Below are 19867 nucleotides of genomic sequence, written 5' to 3'. Positions count from 1 at the left end.
GCCTTCAAGAACGAGGCTTCTGTTGATCAGATATGTAAGGCAGCGACCTGGTCTTCTCTGCACACTTTGTCCAAATTCTACAAATTTGATACTTTTGCTTCTTCGGAGGCTATTTTTGGGAGAAAGGTTTTGCAAGCCGTGGTGCCTTCTGTTTAGGTAACCTGATTTGCTCCCTCCCTTCATCCGTGTCCTAAAGCTTTGGTATTGGTTCCCACAAGTAATGGATGACACCGTGGACCGGACACACCAATGTTGGAGAAAACAGAATTTATGCTTACCTGATAAATTACTTTCTCCAACGGTGTGTCCGGTCCACGGCCCGCCCTGGTTTTTTAATCAGGTTTGAAGAATTTCTTTCTCTATACACTACAGTCACCACGGCACCCTATAGTTTCTCCTTTTTTTCTCCTAACCGTCGGTCGAATGACTGGGGGGGCGGAGCCTGGGAGGGACTATATGGACAGCTCTTGCTGTGTGCTCTCCTTGCCTTTCCCTGTGGGGGAGGAGAATATCCCACAAGTAATGGATGACACCGTGGACCGGACACACCGTTGGAGAAAGTAATTTATCAGGTAAGCATAAATTCTGTTATTCATGCTTAATATTGTTATGATAACAAAGTGGCTTTTTAAATGTTTTCATTTTGGCGCCATTGCACCAAGGATGGAGACCTAGCTCCCTCCAGTGGCAATTTACTAATATTACACCCATGAAAATCCTATAATACCTATACAATTACTGTATTATAACTTACTTTTATTTTATTAGATAATACAACATTAAAAATGACTCACTAAAGTCTACAATCAACATTTAAAAACTAAACAGTGGTGCTGCTATGATCTCTAAATATACATATTTAAGGAAAGAGATGCTTTTAAACCATGACATATTTTAGAAATAACAGGACAGGTCATATTCTCTATTTAAACCCCTAGGTGTCAATGTTTCCAATTTGTGGATCCACCACATTTCTTTTTGTTTTAAGAGGCGTTCCCTATCCAGACCACTCCTATTAGGTTTAATGTGGTCTATGATTTGCCACCTAAGTTGGCTTATACTAAGTCCTTTTTCAAGGAAATGTCTAGAGAGGGGACCTCAAGGTTCTCACATCTAATAATAGAGCGGTGTTGGCTCATACGTTCCCTAGCCTTACGGGTCATCTCCCCGATATAGACCATGGAATACACTTTATTAGATAGACTACATGGGTGGTCTAGCAGGTGAAATAGTCTTTTATACTATATTTCTTTCCACTATGTGAGTGATGAAAATTGGCTCCCCTAATAATAGAATTGCAACTCATGCAATTAAGACAGGGAAAAATTCCCATTCTTTTGCTACCTAAACATGTCTGTTTTAATTCTTTACTGGGTCCTATATCAGTTCTTATGAGTAGGTCCCTAAGGCTCTTTACCCTTTTATGGGCCATAAGTGGAGGCTCCTCAAATTGTACTAAGTCTTTATTGCACCCCTTAAGGATATGCCAATTCTGACGGATGAGAGTTGCTATCTTTTTACTTAATGGATTATATTGGCTTACAAATACCATCCTGTTATCATTACTTTTAGGTGTTTTAGATGTTGTTTTGTATAAAGCCCCTGCAGTATTATCCAAAAAGTTTTTTGTCATTTCTTTAAGTCTAGTCATTTGTCTATCTTTATTACTTACAATTCTACTTACCCTGAGAAACTGACTTCTGGGTAATGAGTCTACTAATATTCTAGGATGGAAACTGTTATACTTCAGTAGATTGTTTTTATCTGTTTCTTTAGTGTAAAGATCAAACTCAAGGTGGTGATCGGACTTCAATATTCGTGTGTCCAAAAATGGTATTGATTCCTCACTATAATTAACAGTAAATTCCAGGTCCTTCACCTCAGAGTTCAAATCCCCTTCAAACTGCATGAGGAATTCCACGTCACCCCACCATACGCCAAACACATTGTCAATGTACCGCCACCAAATGGCACTATATTGTCTAAATAGCTTATTTTTATAGATGATGCTTTCCTCTACCTCATTCATAAAGAGGTTGGCGTATGATGGGGCCACGTTGGAACCCATTGCAGTCCCCTTGGTTTGGGAAATAGTTCCAATATAAGATAAGGCTCAGTAGCTCCTCAATAAAACCAGCCTGTTCCTGACAATCAGGAATATATATATATATATATATATATATATATATATATATACACATAGAACATAATACCCTATGTGTATATATATATATATATATATATATATATACATAGAACATAATACCCTATGTGAAGAACATTGGAAACTTACAGTATATACACAGTTATATATTTATTATTATTATTATTATTAAATATTAATATGTCATATATATATATATATATATATATATATATATATACTGTATATATATATATAAATCTCATATAAAAGTAATTGTATTTATTTATGTTGTGTTTAAAGGAATAGATAGAGCATGTAATTTTAAAGGGACACTGAACCCAAATTTTTCTTTTGTGATTCAGATAGAACATTACATTTTATGTGACTTTCTAATTTACTCCTATTATCAAATTTTCTTCATTCTCTTGGTATCTTTATTTGAAATGCAAGAATGTAAGTTTAGATGCTGGCCCATTTTTAGTGAACAACCTGGGTTGTCCTTGCTGATTGGTGGATACATTCATCCACCAATAAAAAAGTGCTGTCCAGAGGTCTGAACCCAAAAAAAAGCTTAGATGCCTTCTTTTTCAAATAAAGATAGCAAGAGAACGAAGCAAATGGGATAATAGGATTAAATTAGAAAGTTGCTTAAAATTGCATGCTCTATCTGAATCACGAAAGAAAAAAATTGGTTTCAGTGTCCCTTTAAGCAATTTTCTAATTTACTCCTATTATCATTTTTTCTTAGTTCTCTTGCTATCTTTATTTGAAAAAACAAGAATGTAAGCAGTCTTTCTGCTATGTGGGTGATGAAAAGAGAGCCCACCTTTTTTTGGTTCAGCACCTGGGTAACACTTTCTGATTGGTGTCTAAATGTAGTCACCAATCAGCAAGAGCTTCCCAAGTGCTAAACCAAAAATGGGCCGGCTCCTATGCTTACATTCAAATAAAGATAGCAAGAGAGCAAAGAATAATTGGTTATAGATGTAAATGAGAAAGTTGCTTAAAATTGCATGCTCTATCTGAATCATACAAGTTTAATTTTGACTAGACTATTTTTTTTAATGCAACTTTATTTTTTTAACTCACTACCCTTTCTGTGATGAGCGCAAATTGCGATTGTGCTCAAGCAAACGTGATTACTTTCAGCTTGTAATATGCATGCTATTTATCGCTCTCACGAAAAGGTTTGGGCGCCACTTGTAATTTAGTCTGAAGTATTTTACACCAATTGGATCGCTTAGTAAGCATGACCTTATTTCTTTATAATTCATACTTAAAAGGACCAGTCCTCAAACAAATCTCTCTTATACACGTCCTTGTACATTTTTTTAGGAAGAAGAAAGACGTACTGCATCTGTTCTGGCAAGAAAAGAGGAAGAGAGGAAGCGTGAAAGCCATAAGCAAGCCTTACTTAAGGTACTGTTATGATAGATTTCTTTACATATAAGCTGAACAATACAGTGGTATCACCCAACATGTGTCAGCATTTCAGACCACCCATACATCTAGGAAGACAAAGTCCTTGTAATTCTCATATAATTTTTGGCATTTTGCATTTTACTGTCAGATATTTTCATTTTTTAAAACTGAGTATATAATGGTTGATTTTTTATTATTATTTTTTTTTAAATTCCTGTAATACATTAAAGTCTAAAGAAATAAAGTTAATCCAGTCTGTGCTCTAAGAAACAAGGTAGTAACAATAGTAATGTCACCCTCAGTACTATTTAGTACTATTCCAAAACTTTTGATTTTGTCATGTAAAATATTTAAAGCAACGTGTGTTTTATTACTTACTATGCACACAATGTGGCCAAAAGTATGTGGACCCCCTACTAATTATCAAGGTAAGGTGTTCTAGCCACATCCATTGCTAACAGGTGCATACAATCCAGCACATAGCCATTAATTCTCAACAGTTACTTTAAGGTAGCACAAGTCAGTTCATGACATTTATGGCCTACTTAATCTGCCTGAATCAAATATAAGTTCTATTATTGTGAAGTGGAAGCATCTAGGTGCAACAACATCCCAGCCACATAGTGGTACACCACACAAGCTCATGGAGCTGGGCCACTGAGTGCTGAAGTGGGTAAATCACCTCTCATCTGTTGCCTCACTCACTACAGAGTTCCAAGGTGACTTTGAAACCAACATCAGCACAAGAACTGTGCATCGGGAGCTTCATTAAATGGGTTTCCATGGCTGAGCACCTGTACACAAGCCTCACATCAACATGCAAAATACCAAGTGTTGGATGGAGTCTGAAGCAGTGAAAGCATGTTTTCTAGAATATGAAATCACGCTTCTCTATGTGGCAGTCTAATGGAAGAAACAGCTTGTGGTGGACGCCAGGAGAATGTTATTTTTCAGAATGCATAGTGCCTAATGTAACGTTTGGTGCAAGAGGGATAATGGTCAGGGGCTTTTTTTTCAGGGTTTGGGTGTTCCAACTTTGTGGCAACAGTTAGGGGAATGCCCTCTCCTGTTTCAGCATGACTATGCCCCTGTGCAAAAAGCGAGATCCATGAAGTCATGATTGACAAGTTTGCTGTGGAAGAACTTGAGTGACTTTCACAGATCCCTGACCTTAAAGAGACATGAAATCCAAATGATTTTTTTTATGATTTAGAAAGAGCAAGACATTTTTAACAACTTTTCTATTTACTTATATTATCTAATTTGCTTTATTCTCTTGATATCCTTTGTTTAAAAGAATATTTAAATAGGCTCTGTAATTGCTGATTGGTGGTTGCACATAAATACCTCTTGCGATTGGCTCACCAATGTGCATTGATATTTCTTTAACAAAGGCTATCTAAAGAATGAAGCAAATTAGATAATAGAAGTAAATTGGAATGTTGTTTAAAATGTGTTTCTCTATTTGAATCATGAAATAAATATTTTGGGTTTCATGTCCCTTTAATCCCACTGAACAGTAAGATTTATTGGAATGCCTATAGCAAAGCAGACCTTCTTATCAACATCAGTGCTTGACCTCACAAATGCTGTTTCGGCTGAATAGGCACAAATTCCCAAACACACTTCAAAATCTTGTGGAAAGAAAACCTTCCCAGAATAGTTTCATTTGTTATAAAAAGTAGGGGGCAATTCCATATTAATGCCTATGGTATTGGAGTGGGATGTCCAACAAGCTCATATGTGTGATGGCCAAGCACCCACACACTTTTGTTTGTTCCTTGCAGACTGCTTCTCTTTCTGTATGTATCCACACTCTATTGGCCATATAGTGTATGTGGTATTCAAATCCATTAGAAGGTTATCATACTAAATAAGTTTATCATCATGAGTTACTTTTTTTGTCTTTGTTTATGGTAAACACACAAACACAAAGATACAGACATGCACCCAATGTGAAAAATAAACATGGAGACTAATTGAGTGAATGTGATCACTGTACACGGGTCAGCAGCTTCAAATGATGTGTCGGAAACATGAGTCTGGTCACTTTCACTCTAGGTTGAACAAAGATGAGGTATGAGGTTCTGTTATATTTGTCCCTTCACCTCAAAGTGAAACTTTTTTTTTCTTAGATATTTTACTTCAAACTTTCTTCAGCTCACCAGAGTTAGAGCTATGTGAGCAGTTATCATTTAGCTACTCTTTTTACTTCATCTGCATGGGGTTGAGACAATCTGCATGTGCTAACTTCACACTTTGTTTTACTGGGATGGGATTTCACTATAGTCTTAGAAGATTTCATAGTAAAGTTCCCTAAAATAAGGAGGGAAATAAAGATTATGAGTGGAGCGCTATCTTAGTATGTGCCCACGAGCACGTTGCATAACCAGCCATTACAAGTGGCTGGTATAATGCTACTGTGAGCTTGCGGTTTCACTTTGCACTAAGTGCAATTATTCAGAGATCAGACCTCTGGTTAAATATAAAAAGTTGCCCCAATTGCCCACAAAATAAAGACGACATATTTTAGTTCTTTAAAATAAAAAATAAATATGAGCTATTTTTCTAAATTGCACGAAACAGTTAAAAGGGGTTGTGGGTTTTTTGAAAGAAAAGAAAAAAATGCACCTAAAGTGCCTTTAAATGGAGGTCAATGGAGGACTTTGTTTTCACTATAAATATATATGTGTATACTTATATATAGATATATTTATGTGTTTATACACATACAAACACATAAATACATATGTATATAAGCATATACTGATATATTTATTTATTGCTGCATGATTTGCCCGCTGCGCTAGGTGGTTAGCTGTGGCTGCCGGCATAAAAATGAGGCTTCCATTGGAACCTATGGAAGCGTGCTCTCATGAGCGCTTGGCTTCCGGGCAATGCAAACGCGCCGCACTTGTGTAAGCGTGATATTGCACTCCACTCATAATCTAACCAAAGTGCTTGTGTCTGTAGATACCAGATGTATACTCCTGTGCAAACACAGGGACAAGCATTCTGATTGGATGCGCAACGTCCCTTTACAATAGAATGTGGTTATTGTGGACATTTTGGGTGGGTTAACTCATAGATTTAACATTACGTATATTTTAAGCCGGATATTAAGAGCATAGTAGCCTAGTTTATTTAAATAATCTTCCCACACCATTGTATTGTTCTGTTGATTTTCTCTAAATGATTGCAGCTCTTGCTGTTATCCTTCAGAATCGTAGAACTTACAGAAATAACATTTTCAGATGGGAATTAAACTGATTCATAGATCTTCCATTAACTGTAGCATTTCAGTGTGTGCCCCTGAAACTATGTCATTAACAAACAAAATAGTGTTTCTATAAATGTCTTGTAGAAATATTTATGACCTGTGTTAACATAGTATTAAATTGTTGCTTCTTGTCTGGTATCATGTTTTGAAAGTGACAGAAGTTTGGATCAGAATAGATTTCAATTGGAAACAGCATACAGTCAAGAAGGTTAATCCATGCCAACTTGTTATGGTTGAACAGATCTTAATGGACTGAATATAGCAATTAAATAAATTAAATGTACTCAGCAGTAAATTAAATGTTTAATTTAAAAGACCTTCAACTGAATACCCAGACATTAAAGTATGAAGTCAGTACAATGCGCCATTCATGGCTCGTTAAGGCCTTACTGGCAGTGAGAACCACTGAAGGATTATGCAATAGAGATATCTGGGAATTACTTTAATTGGTTGAAAATACCATGACAATGAACTGTGACTTACTTGGTCTAGAGGTCTTGTTGTTTTATTATCTTATTGGAAGTGAGGAAACTGTAAAATAAGCAGTTCATAATGAGTTAATCAGAATATCTAAACCTGTCCAAGAAACCCAGTATGCTATCCATTCATTAAAATTTTCAGTGATACCGGTACAAATCTGGAATTCCAAAATTCCAAATTATTCTAAAATCAAGACTTTTTTTTATTAATATTTCTTTTTTAAAGGGACAGTCTACACCAGAATTGTTATTGTTTTAAAAGATATATAATCCCTTTTATTATCCATTCCCTAGTTTTGCATAACCAACACAGTTATATACAGGTGAAACTCGAAAAATTAGAATATCGTGCAAAAGTTAATTTATTTCACTAATGCAACTTAAAAGGTGAAACTAATATATGAGATAGACTCATTACATGCAAAGCAAGATAGTTCAAGCCGTGATTTGTCATAATTGTGATGATTATGGCTTACAGCTCATGAAAACCCCAAATCCACAATCTCAGAAAATTAGAATATTACATGCAATCAATAAAACAAGGATTGTACATAGAACAATATTGGACCTCTGAAAAGTATAAGAATGCATACTGTACTCGGTACTCAATGCGGCGTGGCATGGCATGAAAGCTATCAGCTTGTGGCACTGTTGAGGTGTTATGGAAGACAAGGATGCTTGAATAGCGGCCTTCAGCTCTTCTGCATTGTTCGGTCTCGTGTCTCTCATCTTTCTCTCGGCAATGCCCCATTGATTCTCTATGGGGTTCAGGTCAGGCGAGTTTGCTGGCCAACCAAGCACAGTAATCCTACGGTCATTGAACCAGGTTTTGGTGCTTTTGGCAGTGTGGGCAGGTGCCAAGTCCTGCTGGAAAATGAAGTCAGCATCCCCATAGAGCATGTCTGCGGAAGGAAGCATGAAGTGCTCCAAAATCTCCTGGTAGATGGCTGCGTTCACCCTGGACTTAATGAAGCACAGTGGACCAATACCAGCAGATGACATGGCTCCCCAAATCAACATAGACTGTGGAAACTTCACACTGGACTTCAAGCATCTTGCAGTGTGTGCCTCTCCATTCTTCCTCCATACTCTGGGTCCTTGGTTTCCAAATGAGATGCAAAATTTGCTCTCATCAGAAAAGAGGACTTTGGACCACTGAGCAACAGACCTGATCTGTTTTTCTTTAGCCCAGGTAAGACACTTCTGATGTTGTTTGTTCAGGAGTGGCTTGACAAGAGGAATATGACATTTGAAGCCCATGTCCAGGATCCATCTGTGTGTGGTGGCTCTTGATGCGCTGACTCCAGCCTCAGTCCACTCCTTGTGAAAGTCCCCAACACTTTTGAATGGCCTTTTCCTGACAATCCTCTCCAGGCTGCGGTCATCCCTGCTGCTTGTGCACCTTTTTCTTACACACTTTTCCCTTCCACATAACTTTCTATTAATGTGCTTTGATACAGCACTTTGGGAACATTCAACTTCTTTTGCAATTACCTTTTGAGTCTTTCCCTCCTTATGGAGGGTGTCAATGATGGTTTTCTGCACAACTGTCAGGTCAGCAGTCTTTCCCATGATTGTGATTCCTACTGAACCAGACTGAGAGACCATTTAAAGGCTCAGGAACCCTTTGCAGGTGTTATGGCTTAATTAGCTGATTAGAGTGGGACACTTTGAGCATAGAATATTGCACCTTTTCACAATATTCTAATTTTCTGAGATTGTGGATTTGGGGTTTTCATGAGCTGTAAGCCATAATCATCACAATTATGACAAATCACAGCTTGAACTAGCTTGCTTTGCATGTAATGAGTCTATCTCATATATTTGTTTCACCTTTTAAGATGCATTAGTGAAATAAATTAACTTTTGCACGATATTCTAATTTTTCGAGTTTCACCTGTAAATATACTTTTTACCTCTGTGATTATCTTGTATCTAAGCCTTTGCAAAATGCCCCCTTATTTCAGTTCTTTTGACAGACATCCATTTTAGCCAATTAGAGCTTACTCACCTGAACTCCACGTGCGTGAGCACAGTGTTTATCTATATGACACATATGAACTAACACCCTCTAGTGGTGAAAAACTGTCAAAATGCCCTGAAAGAAGAGTTGGCCTTCAAGGGTTTAGAAATTAGCATATGAACCTCCTAGGTTAAGCTTTCAACTAAGAATACCAAGAGAACAAAGCAAAATTGGTGATAAAAGTACATTTCTATCTGAATCATGAAAGTTTATTTTGGACTAGACTGTCCCTTTAAATAAAATGATTAAAAATTAACTATTTCCCTGCCCGTAGGTTACAATCTTCTCTTCGAGAACCTTATCCGTTCAGAATCTCGGTCAGCAGTATGCTGAAACATTTAACATTACACAAACGGCTGCTTGTGCAATGCTGCTCTCTGCTCACACAAGGCCAACCACCTTTGAGCATGGGCTGTCAATCACCCCAGCTGGACTCTTCTGGGGTGATTTTAAGATGCCAGCTAAGAGCTGGTGTACAGGTTAGGAAGCAACGGTCTGATGACCGCTTATTCTTAACCATCAACTGCAGGCTCACTCATGCAAGCCTGCACCAAAGCTGCTCCAAAGCTGCATACACAGTTTTATAAATGAACCCGATAATCTGTATTGTGACATGTAAATATTGCCTAAATGACATAAAATACTTTTATTTATATTTGGTCACAGCCAGTCCCAAGCAGTTTGAATTAAGGGTTTTGTACCTGTACTACTTTTGTGTAAAAAAAAAAAAGCTAGTTTTAATTTGTTGATAAAGTGTTATTTATAACTGGTTTTAATATAGGACTGTGTACTAAAACAAAGTGCTGATAATAATAAAGGGCTTTTTTAGACTTTGGTCTGTGAGAGCAAAGCAATTGCTAAAGACAGAATCTGAGGTGACAGACCAAAGTCTAAACATTTTTGGTCTTTAACATGCAGATTATCCTGCTTCTTCAAGAGTTAATTATATTTTCCCCAAGTTCATTCATGCATATTTTTACCCTGCATGCTATTTTATTAGGTGTGTATGTATATATATATATATATATATATATATATATATATATATATATATTAGATATGATAATATATAATCAGGGACAAATATCAATTGTTTATGCCTTAAATTCAGACCTCTTCCTAAGGTCTTAATTTAAGTTAGTGGTTCTCAACCCATTTTAATTTGTGGCATGCTAAACACCATTTTCAACATAGCTATGGAAACCTGCAATCAATACCAGTGTAATACAGTCAAATAAAATGTGAGTGTGATATTAACTGCTGTTCACACCTAAGCAAAAAAGTATATAATAGACAATATTTTGAAAATAATACCATGTTATATAAGAGAGATCATTACTACATAATGTAGATATTAAGCGCTATTCAAAATCAAACTACTGTATCAGTCTTCTATGCGTCAAGTCTACCCATATTACATGTTATTTTTTTTTCTTAGGATAGCCTTATGCATGTCCCAGGCATTTTTGAATTATCTTAGCATCTACTCCAAGGCAATACATTTTGTGAATAAATTTGTTGTGTGGGACAGTGTCAAATGCTTTGCTATAGTCTAGATATGGAACAGCTATGGCTCCTCCCTGGTCTATTAGTTTAGTTACATGGTCAAAGAAATCAATTAGATTAGTCTGACATGATCTTCCAGCAGTGAAACCATGCTGTCCTTTGTCTTCTAAGTTGTTTGTCTGAAGGAAAGACACAAGTCTTTCCTTTAAAGGGGTTTCTATTCATTTCCCTGCAATTGAGGTCAAACTGACTGGCCTATAGTTAGCAGAATCTTCCCTACTATCCGTTATATGAACAGGGACTACAATGGCAATTTTCCAGTCTAACTCCTGTTAGAAGTGACTGATTAAATAAATCCGCTAATGGAGTAGCTATCATGGATCAAAGTTTTCTTATAATCCTTGGATAAAGATTATTTGGACCCACAGACTTATTTACTTTTATTTTTGATAAAGCACTTGAAACCTCTTCCTCTGTAAAAAGAAAAGTACTACTCACATTATCATTTAAAGTAAGATCTCTTAATATAATCTCACTATCTCTACCATCTGTTGTAAAGACTGAATAAAAGTAATAATTTAAACAGTTTGCTATTTGTTTATCTTCTTCCACTACTCTATCATCATTCTTGAGTCTTACTTTCCCTCTGTTAGTTTTTCTTTTTTCACTGATATATCTAAAAGGCTTTGTCACCATTTTTTACAGATTGTGCTATTTTCTTTTCTGCATCAGATTTAGCCTTTCTGATTAACTGCTTCATCATTTTTTGATGGGTTCTCCATTTCTCCTTATCCTCTTCTGAGACAGTTTGAGTTTGAATTTTTTATAGACTGTTTTTTTTTGTCTTAACTGCATGTGCTACTTCTCTTGAAAACCATATTGATTTTCTTTTTTTTTGGTCTCAGACTAGTACTTGACAAACCAAGAATGCAAGATACAGTTTTACTTGTGACTTTCTAATTATTACCTAATTGTACATATCTTTATATAAATAACGTCTATTTCTGCTTCTGCTATCCAGTATATAACTGGCTCATTGGAATTCTGACTGGTTCCTAGTTTTCTCATAAATCTTTTAACCCTTGCAAACTAGCCAATTGGGAAGTCGATTATAGTGCAGTTCTGAAACTTCAACGAACAAACATTCACTATAACTTTGCTTCCTCATATTATATTCAGCTTATGAACCATGTTAAGGTGAAAAAGCATGGTTTTAACATACCCTGACTGCACTTTAACATACAGGGCTATATTACGAGTGAATCTCTATTTCTCACTCCCGCTCATGCAAATACCTTTACATTTTTTTTCTTCAAATCATCAAGATAGAGGCTATCCATTTATTATGCAATATGCTTAACCAAGTAAATTTGTCTAGTTGAGCTAGACTTAAACTTAGCTTATTTACGGCCAGATTACTACCGCATCGCTAAAAATTATGCACAGACGTTAAGGGGGTTATCAACTCAAATTACAAGCTGAAAGTAAACAAGATCGATTGAGTGCAGTTGCGATTTACGCTAGAATGATTACCACATCCTCAGAGCTCTGGTTAACTGTTTTGCTACACAAAAATGTATCACAAAATGTATAAAAAAATACATTTAAAAGTACATTTAAACTTATAATATTACCATAATATAACTTTTTTGTGCAATATTTTTTGCGAATAATTTTTAAGGGCTTAAAGATATGAGGTCTTAGGTGCTAGAAAAAAAGCAGGCAAAGGACTTTAACATTGAGATACATACACATACATGTCTAAAGAAGTTTGTGTGTATATATATATATATATATATGTGTGTGTGTTTATATGTGTGTACATACGTATTTATATGTGTATATATGTATTTACAGACATATATACACATATAAATACATATGTACTCATATATAGACTTATCGATACAAGTGCATTGGAACCCTTTATAGATGAAAGCATGAAAAATCATATTTATGCAATATTAATTTTTAATAATGGATATATATATATATATTCTAAGTATTTTTAAATAGATATTCCTATATATATATATATATACATACAGTATTTCACAAAAGTGAGTACACCCCTTACATTTTTGTAAATATATGATTATATCTTTTCATGTGACAACACTGAAGAAATTACTCTCTCTCTCTCTCTCTCTCTCTCTCTCTCTCTCCTCTCTCTCCCCTCTCCCCTCTCCCCTCTCTCCTCTCTCTCCTCTCTCTCTCCTCTCTCTCTCCTCTCTCTCATCCTGTGTGTGTGTATATATATATATATATATATAATAGAAAGATCAGAGATGCCGCTTTATCTAAAAGATCTATATACAGTCCAATAAATATGGTCAATATTAAGGATAATGGTTATCCCTGTATACTTAATAAAATATATAAACTGAACAAAGTTCATATAGTATTGTATAGAAATTTAATAATTTAAAAACAAATTGATATATGTATATACAGGTCAATATATACTAGACGAATATTTCAGGCAGTTTAAAAGTCAATCATAGCATAATATACAAAATTTCTTAAAATAATTAATAAATAGTTAAATTGATAAAAATATGTTAAACCATCAATAATACACAATAGAAATAGGTGCAAAAAAGTCCTTTAAAATAAATCTTGATATCTTGTGCCAAAAAAGGGGGTGTTTTTTTCACCCTATCAGATGTGCACTTACTTGGTACACCCTCAATCAATATGAGGTAAGTGTATAATATCAATCAGGCACTCCCAGAGTATGGATAATAATGTTGGTGGATTTTTAGAATCCTCAGATCACAAAGCTGGTGCAGACAGTACTTCTGGTATCACCCTCAATCCAATCTCCCTCCGTTCATGTATGAAACGATATAGCCACAGATAGGGAGAGAAAACACAAGCCAAGGAGGGCTAAAAGTGTTATACCATTTATTATAAATAGAATACAAATACATGTAGTTATTTCAACTCACAATTTTCAACCTCAATACAATGAGGTATCTTTATAGCGTTTCAAAGCAAAGTTTCTCTGCACAGTTCCAAACAGTTCATAAATCACAGTAGAAGTGTATAGATTTTTTCACCAAGTCATATTATCATGTAATGTATATGATATTCCTGTAAATATAAAAGATTATATTGCTGCAGCCATAGAAAAGGCTATGAGGCCCATTTATCAAGCTCCGTATGGAGCTTGTGGGCCTCGTGATTCTGGCAAGTCTAAAGACCGCTGCTCCATAACCCTGTCCGCCTGCTCTGATGAGGTGGACAGGAATCGCCACAATTCAACCCGATCGAGTAGCTGAATACGGAGAGCGTATTGCTCTCCGCATTTAGCGATGTCTGTCGGACCTAATCCGCACTGTCGGATCAGGTCCGACAGACATTTGATAATTCGGCCTCTATGACTGCTATTCCGCCTTCAAATAAACGTAAAAGGTCTCTTCCTACTTCTCATAACTCTGATGAAGTTTGTATTGACCAACAGCATACAGAAGTATTGTCTGCTGTTGAGGACTTGTCTGGCTCAGAGGATCCTATTTCAGACTCTGAAATTGATAAATCTTCCTTTCTTGTTAAGATGGAATATATCCGTTCTTTGTTAAAGGAAGTATTGTTTACTTTGGGTATTGAGGAATCTAGTCCTCTTGATAACAAACATTTGAATTCTGTTTTTAAGACTTCTGAGGTTACTCCCCAAGTTTTTCCTATTCCAGATGCTATCTCTAATATGATTACTAAGGAATGGTCTAAGCCTGGTGCTTCTTTTAATCCTTCTTCTAGGTTTAATTTTTTTTATCGATTACCTGTGTCTAATTTAGAGCTTTGGGAGAAAGTCCCTAAAATTAATGGCGCTGTTTCTACTCTTGCTAAACGTACTACTATTCCTATGCAAGATAGTACTTCTTTTAAGGATCCCTTAGATAGGAAAATTGAATCTTATCTTAGGAAGGCATATTTACATACTGGCTATATTCTTAGACCTGCTATCTCTATAGCTGATGTTGCTTCTGCTTCAACTTTTTGGTTGGACAGTCTAGCACAGCAGTTATCGGATCCTTATTTAACCAGCATTGTTCTTCTACTTCAAAATGCTAATCATTTTATTTGTGATGCTGTATTTGATATTATTAAGATTGATATTAAATCTATGTCTTTAGCTGTTCTATCTAGAAGAGCTTTATGACTTAAATCATGGAATGCTGATATGATGTCTAAATCTAGATTACTATCTTTATCCTTTCAAGGTAATAATTTATTTGGTTCTCAATTGGATTCTATTATCTCCACTATCACTGGGGGTAAGGGAGTTTTTCTGCCTCAAGATAAGAAATATAAGGGTAAATTTAAAGCTCTCAATCGTTTTTGTTCCTTTCGTCAGTCTATGGAACAAAAAAAACACTCCTTCTCCTAAGGCCTCTGGTTCCAATTGGAGACCAATTAACAAATTGGAATAAGTCCAAGCCTTATAAGAAACTAAACACAGCCCCTAAGACTGCATGAAGGTGCGGCCCTCAATCCATTTCAACTGGTGGGGGCAGATTAAAATTATTTCAAGACATTTGGGCAGATTCTGCATCAGTGGATTCAGGATATTGTTTCTCAGGGGTATCGAATAGGTTTTTGAATAAGACCTCCAATGGGAATATTCTTTCTTTCCCATGTTCCAACAAACCCTGTGAAGGCTCAGGCTTTTCTGAAGTGTGTTTCAGACTTAGAGATTTCAGGGGTGATTGTTCCAGTTCCTCTACAGGAACAGGGTTTGGGTTTTTATTCAAATCTGTTCATTGTCCCAAAGAAGGAGGATTCATTCAGACCAATTCTGGATATGTAAGAGTCACAACTTTCAAGATGGTGACTATAAGGACTATTCTGCCTGTTCATCAAGGTCATTTCATGTCCGAAATAGACTTACAGGATGCTTATCTACGTATTCTGACTCACCCAGACCACTATCGGTTTCTGAGATTCTCTTTTCTAGACAAGCATTAACAATTTGTCGCTCTTGCATTGGGTCTAGCGACATCTACGAGAATCTTTTCAAAGGTTCTCTGTGCCCTTCTATCTGTAATCAGAGAGCAGGGCATTGCAGTGTTTCCTTATTTGAATAATATCTTGGTACTAGCTCAATCTTTTCATTTAGCTGAATCTCACACAAAACAACTTGTGTCGTTTCTTCAAAGACATGGTTGGAGGATCAATTTACAAAAGAGTTTCTTGATTCCTCAGACAAAGGTTTCCAGATAGATTCAGTGTCCATGACTCTTTCTTTGACAGAAAAGAGATGAATGAAGTTAGTGTTAGCTTGTCTAAACCTTCAGTCTCTATCATTCCCTTCAGTGGCTATGTGCATGGAAGTTTTAGGTCTCATGATTGCAGCATCGGACGCAATCCCCTTTGCTCATTTTCATATGAGACCTCTTCAGCTTTGCATGTTGCACCAATGGTGCAGGGATCATACTCAGATATCACAGTTGATATTCTTAAGTCCCAACATTCGACAATCTCTGTCTTGGTGGTTAGACCATCACCTTATTGTTCAAGGGGCCTCCTTTGTTTGTCCTTCCTGGACTGTAATCACAACAATGCAAGTCTTACAGGTTGGGGAGCTGTCTGGGGGTCTCTGACAGCACAAGGGGTTTGGGAACCTCAGGAGGTGAAGTTACAATCAATATTTTAGAACTATGTGCTATTTTCAGAGCCCTTCAGGCTTGGCCTCTGTTGAAGAGAGAACTTTATATTCAATTCCAGACAGACAATATCGCTACAGTGGCATATGTCAATCAAGGGGGAACTCACTTCGTTCATTGCTGAAGCACCGCATCTCTGATACTTTCTTGGATGGCATCCAACTCTAGTCAAATTTCTGAGATTCATATCCTAGGAGTAGACAATTGGGAAGCGGATTATCTCAGTTGTCAGACTTTACATCTGGGAGAGTGGTCTCTTTATCTAAATGTGTTTTTTCAATTGGTACAGATGTGGGGTCCCCCAGAAATAGATCTGATGGCCTTGCGTCTAAACAAGAAGCTTCCAAGATATCTTTCCAGGTCCAAGGATACCCAGGCAGAGATGGTAGATGCTCTAGCTTTTCCTTGGTTTTACCAACCTGCTTACATTTTTCCGCCTCTGGTTCTTCTTCCAAAGGTGATCTCCAAGATCATATTGGAACAATCTTATGTGTTTCTGATAGCTCCAGCTTGGCCTCTCAGGTTTTGGTATGCGGACCTTGTCAAGATGTCCAGTTGCCAACCTTGGCCACTTCCTTTAAGGCCAGACCTTCTGTCTCAAGGGCCATTTTTCCATCAGGATTTCAAATCTCTAAATTTGATGGCATGAAAATTGAATGCTTATTGCTTAGTCATAGAGTTTTTTTTCTGTCTCAGTGATTAGCACTATGATACAGGCTCGTAAATCTGTTTCCAGGAAAATTTATCATCGGGTTTGGAAAACCTATATTTCTTGGTGTTCCTCTCACAACTATTCTTGGTATTCTTTCAGAATCCCTAGGATTTTACATTTTCTTCAGAATGGTTTGGATAAGGGGTTGTCTGCAAATACTTTGAAAGGACATATTTCTGCTCTTTCTGTCTTATTTCATATAAAGATTGCTAAACTTCCTGATATTCACAGTTTTTTTTTCAGGCTTTGATTCGTATTAAACCTGTTATTAAATCTATTTCTCCTCCTTGGAGTCTCAATTTGGTTTTGAAAATGTTGCAAGCTCCTCCTTTAGAGCCTATGCATTCTTTGGATATTAAATTACTTTCTTGGAAAGTGTTATTTATTTTGGCTATCTCTTCTGCTAGAAGAGTTTCTGAGTTGTCTGCTCTCTCTTGTGAGTCTCCTTATCTTATTTTCCATCAAGATAAAGCTGTTCTGCGGACTTCATTTAAGTTTTTGCTTAAACTGTGAATTCTAACAACATCAATAGGGAAATTGTTGTTCCTTCTTTATGTCCTAATCCTAAGAATACTCCTGAAAGGTCTTTACATTCTTTGGATGTGGTAAGAGCTTTGAAATATTATGGAGTCTCCGCCTCAGAGAATTACAGCTCATTCTACTAGATCAGTTGTCACTTCTTGGGCTTTTAAGAATGAAGCTTCAGTTGATCAAATTTGCAAAGCAGCAACTTGGTCTTCTTTGCATACTTTTACTAAATTTTGCCATTTTGATGTGTTTGCTTCTTCGGAAGCAGCCTTTGGTAGAAAGGTTCTTCAGGCAGTTGTCTCAGTTTGATTCTAATGCCTTTTTGATTTGAGTTTTTCTGACATTTTTAAGAAAACCTAATTATTTTTTTGGATTTAATTTCTCTGTTTTTATTTTATCCCTCCCTCTCTAGTGACTTGTGGACTTCCACATCTTGGTTATTATATCCCATACGTCACTAGTTCATGGACTCTTGCCACTTACATGAAAGAAAACATAATTTATGTAGTAACTTACCTGATAAATTCATTTCTTTCAGAGTGGCAAGAGTCCATGAGACCCACCCTATTTTTTGTGATCTTGATTTCTTTGTATAATGCACATTATTTTTTCCAGTTCCTCTTTTGTATGCTTTTTAGTCCTTTTTTACACCTCACTTATTGGCTATATGTTAAACTGAAGTATGAGTGAGGTTGGAGGTGTATTTATAGGCATTTTGAGGTTTGGGAAACTTTGCCCCCTCCAGGTAGGAATGTATATCCTTTACATAGCTCATGGACTCTTGCCACTATGAAAGAAATTATCAGGTAAGTTCTTACATAAATTATGTTTTTATAGATGGTTTTCATTGGCTTTTATATTTTAAGAGGTTCCTTCTTATCGATTGGCCTCTAGTTGTTCTATGTTTGCCATTTGTTTTTTTAAGAAAGTGCAGTATAGCATACATCTTCTGTTTTAATATTATAATTATTCATCTAATTAACCAACATTAACCATAGAAAAGAAACTGGTAAATTAAAAGATAAAATATTTTAAATGTATTTGTTTTACTTACAAATAATGAAAAACTAATTTCTGTAAATGTTGATTCCACTTTTATGATATATTAAAGTTTAGGAAAGATTCTTGTGTCTTATTTTATATGACTACATTAACAGAAATGTGAATTTTAGTTACTTTGAAAGCTGAGCTACAATGCACAACTGTTACACTCCTTTTTTTTTCTTCTTCACTGTAGTCCAACTTAATTTAGAAATTGTTGCATCCATAAAACTAGCTTCCACTTACCATTGTTTTATTCCAGGAGAAAAAACGAATCGCAATTAACAATGCTGCAAGACAGTGGGACATTCAGCAAAATCGAGTGACATCTGTCGTCACTTCAGATCAAGATTCCACAAGTTGTGAGAGTCCGTCTCATAAACCATGTCATTTGAATGGAACAATAGCCGATGAATTTGCTGATGAGAAAAGGTAATTACTTTACTGAGTAGTAAAAAAAAAGTCTATACATTTAAGCTTAACCTTTTTACTAAAGTATTAGTCAACAAAAAAAGGTTTTATTTTTCATTCATATACTAAAATACCATAAAGATGTTTATGTTCTTTTCATTAAAACAAAAAAACAAGTGACAGGAGTTTACATTTTAAATGAGATACAATCTCAGTACACAGTCTTTTTTATTTTTTATTAGAGCGAGATTTGGAAGGGGCAGTCAATTACATTTTCACCTTTACATATTGGATACTAGGATTGTTATAAAGGACTATTAAATACCTTGGGACTATGAGACTTGTGTGCAGTCTTGCAATAATTTAACATACCTGCATTTAAAAAAAAAAAAAAAAAAAAAAAAAAAAAAGACTTAACCTGCCCTTGCCATTTTGAAAAGTCAACCAGACTTGTCACATGTCACTGGAGTAAAAATTGTTTGCCACTGTCATTTTGTTAGTAAAGCTTGCATTGTTTTACATTATCTTATTACCTTTGCCGAAGCTTTTTTGGGATAGACATGTGACCAATGTTCCCTCTAACATATATGTGTACACATACATAAACATATTAAACTTATATACACACTAATGTTAATACGTGTGTGTAC

The 19867-nt window shown here is 35.8% G+C and overlaps 1 protein-coding gene across 2 annotated transcripts in view; it reads left to right on the top strand.

The window, feature by feature from the left end:
• Positions 1–19867, top strand: part of LRRC49 (leucine rich repeat containing 49) — a 334467-nt gene that overhangs the window by 218230 nt on the left and 96370 nt on the right. For both annotated transcript variants that reach the window (XM_053717544.1, XM_053717545.1), the window contains 2 exons: positions 3482–3565; positions 19069–19238. In XM_053717544.1, coding sequence (XP_053573519.1) covers positions 3482–3565; positions 19069–19238 — 254 coding nt within the window. The remainder of the gene's footprint in view (positions 1–3481; positions 3566–19068; positions 19239–19867) is intronic.

The sequence above is a fragment of the Bombina bombina genome, chromosome 6 (genome assembly GCF_027579735.1).
Source record: "Bombina bombina isolate aBomBom1 chromosome 6, aBomBom1.pri, whole genome shotgun sequence".
In the NCBI taxonomy this organism is placed as follows: domain Eukaryota; kingdom Metazoa; phylum Chordata; class Amphibia; order Anura; family Bombinatoridae; genus Bombina; species Bombina bombina.
Note: the sequence above shows the minus strand (reverse complement) of the source record. Positions and strands in the feature narration are given on the sequence as shown.